At 35.2% G+C, this 2161-nt stretch overlaps 1 protein-coding gene across 1 annotated transcript in view; it reads left to right on the top strand.

Annotated features, from left to right (window-relative positions):
• Positions 1–1822: 1822 nt before the first annotated feature.
• LOC106526582 (placenta-specific gene 8 protein) overlaps positions 1823–2161 on the top strand; it is a gene marked incomplete at its 3' end in the record, with an annotated part of 878 nt that continues 539 nt past the window's right edge. Inside the window, 1 exon segment of the mRNA XM_014021220.1 lies at positions 1823–1989. Within this exon segment, the coding sequence (XP_013876674.1) occupies positions 1890–1989 (100 nt within the window).

Genomic DNA, 2161 nt, shown 5'->3' with positions numbered 1-2161 from the left:
GATGTTGGGTGTGTGGTCCTGTGTTTTGTTGGTGTATATTTAATATACTTTTAATACTTTTTTAATATACTTTATACTTCGCTATTTCAATCTTTCTGTCTTTCTAATCACTTCTCTCTGTTTTTCTCTCTGTCTCTATTTTCTCTTCACTTAAAAAAAGTCACTGATGAAGAAATAAATAAACTAAATAAACTAATATTTAGTTTCGTTTTCTACTGAAGTGACAAAAAAAGCCCGAGTAAATTAGTTGTAGGCACAACCAATGATACATTTTTGAGAGTTCAATAAAAATTTCTTTGCCAGTTTATGAAATGTTTTGTCAATAAGTAGAAAAGAAGATTATTGACGCAACAACCAGCTAGTTTTTAGCTTTTCTCAAAGACAGGAACTAGCAAATTAGCTAGTAAGCCTGTGGTCAGCTCACCCAACTACTAATCAAAAGCTAGCTAATTTTTTAACATAAAATGTGAGAAAATATACCATGACACTCAAACAAACTCATCTTTTGTTAGTTTTTTATAATCTTGCTATTTGTGCCAAAACATGGTGGCTAAATATGCTAACAGGTGCTAACTAGTCTATAACATTGTCAAAGCTAACTGTGCTAGCTTTGCTTTTCACACTCATTTTAACACAAAGAAAATAAAGATTTGTACAGTTTTCAACATACTGAGTAGAAGAAATGTAATGTTTACAAAATACATTTCAGGTAGCACAGTGCTCTTTTTGTTGTGATGCTAAGAATGGAAAATCTCTTATCTCGACACGTTTTTTTTATCACATTTCTGTCTTTGACAGTTTTTTGGCCGCTGTAAATAATCAGAGCCACCATTTAAACGCTCATGTGAACCATACTTTCCTTTTTTTACCATGAATTCTGGCGATCTTATCATTTAGTCCCAAAATAAGGGCCAAATCGCCCTCACCTGGGCCTTTCCAGATACGGAGATGTTACGCTTGCTTTTAAAAGAACAACAAGCTCCGTCAACAGAAATGTTGTTTGTGTTGAAATGCTTCAGTGAGGAAGATAAGAATCCAGTTTGTGTGTGGCTTTTTTAACACCTTATCAAAACTTTTAAAAGATGAGGAGAAACTTTAGCTTGGTAAAAAAAGATATTTAGTTGCTTTTTAAATCTTATTTGTTTTTGCTTACAAACAGAAAAGTGTTAAAAACTCAATTTAATAATTTTACATGACTAAAACAATAAATATGTGTTTGGTTTTTGTGTCATTGCAACACTGGTAACCCTAACCCTAAAGAATAGCCTCAAAACTCATGAATTTCCCATCAGGCTGAATCATGAAGGATAAAACACGTTCTAGTTAGGGTTAGGTTAGTGAAGTTAAAGTACAGCCTGACCTCTGATGACCTTATTTACCCGTCTTCCCTGACAGCTTCGTATTTACACTGAAAACATCATGGTAGGAAACATAAGAGAAGGAAGGAACTTTGTAAAAAACAGCTCTTCCATCAGGTAAGACATCTAATCTATCTTGGTCGTATTGACCAGTTTCTTTATAACAGAACTGGGATGTGAGTTCACCAGTTTGGCTCTGAGCCATCCTCTGTGGAAACTTTCTTTCTTCAGATTATGGCACGCTGTGGAAGAGCAGAGCTAAAGAATAACCACAGTCAGTGTTTCATTTTAAGAAGGGAGGTTTGGTTATGGAGGTCACAAAATTGTTGCGTTTCAGTCAGGCAGGTTTATGTGATCATTAACTAAAAGTTTAAATGTTTAATCACAAAGGTGTTAATAATCTCCAGCAGATTTATTCACTCTGGAAAGTTAAACATGTAGTTTTGTTCAACGTGAGTGTTTTTTTAATCTTATAATAATGCAATATTTAAGTTGTTGTTGTTGTAATATATTGTTAAGGATGGACAGATCATGTCCCGACATGTGATCCTGGTTCAGCCGGAGAACAAGGCTGAGGAGTGGGGTGAGTGGAGCACCGGCCTGTGTGAGTGCTACAAGGACATCGGAGACTGTAAGTATACCATAAAAAGAAAAAATAAACTGTTTTAAATGGTGGAAAATGTAGTGTTATTTCTTACTGTCAGTTGAGATCAGTATGTGTGTGTGTGGGGGGGTCGGGGGTTGTTTCTGGTGACATTTGGGGGCAATTTTAAGACAAAATCCTACATTTGGGGACAACTGGT

This window comes from Austrofundulus limnaeus, unplaced genomic scaffold (assembly GCF_001266775.1).
Source record: "Austrofundulus limnaeus strain Quisiro unplaced genomic scaffold, Austrofundulus_limnaeus-1.0 Scaffold283, whole genome shotgun sequence".
NCBI lineage: Eukaryota > Metazoa > Chordata > Actinopteri > Cyprinodontiformes > Rivulidae > Austrofundulus > Austrofundulus limnaeus.
This window is presented reverse-complemented; position numbering and strand designations above follow the sequence as displayed.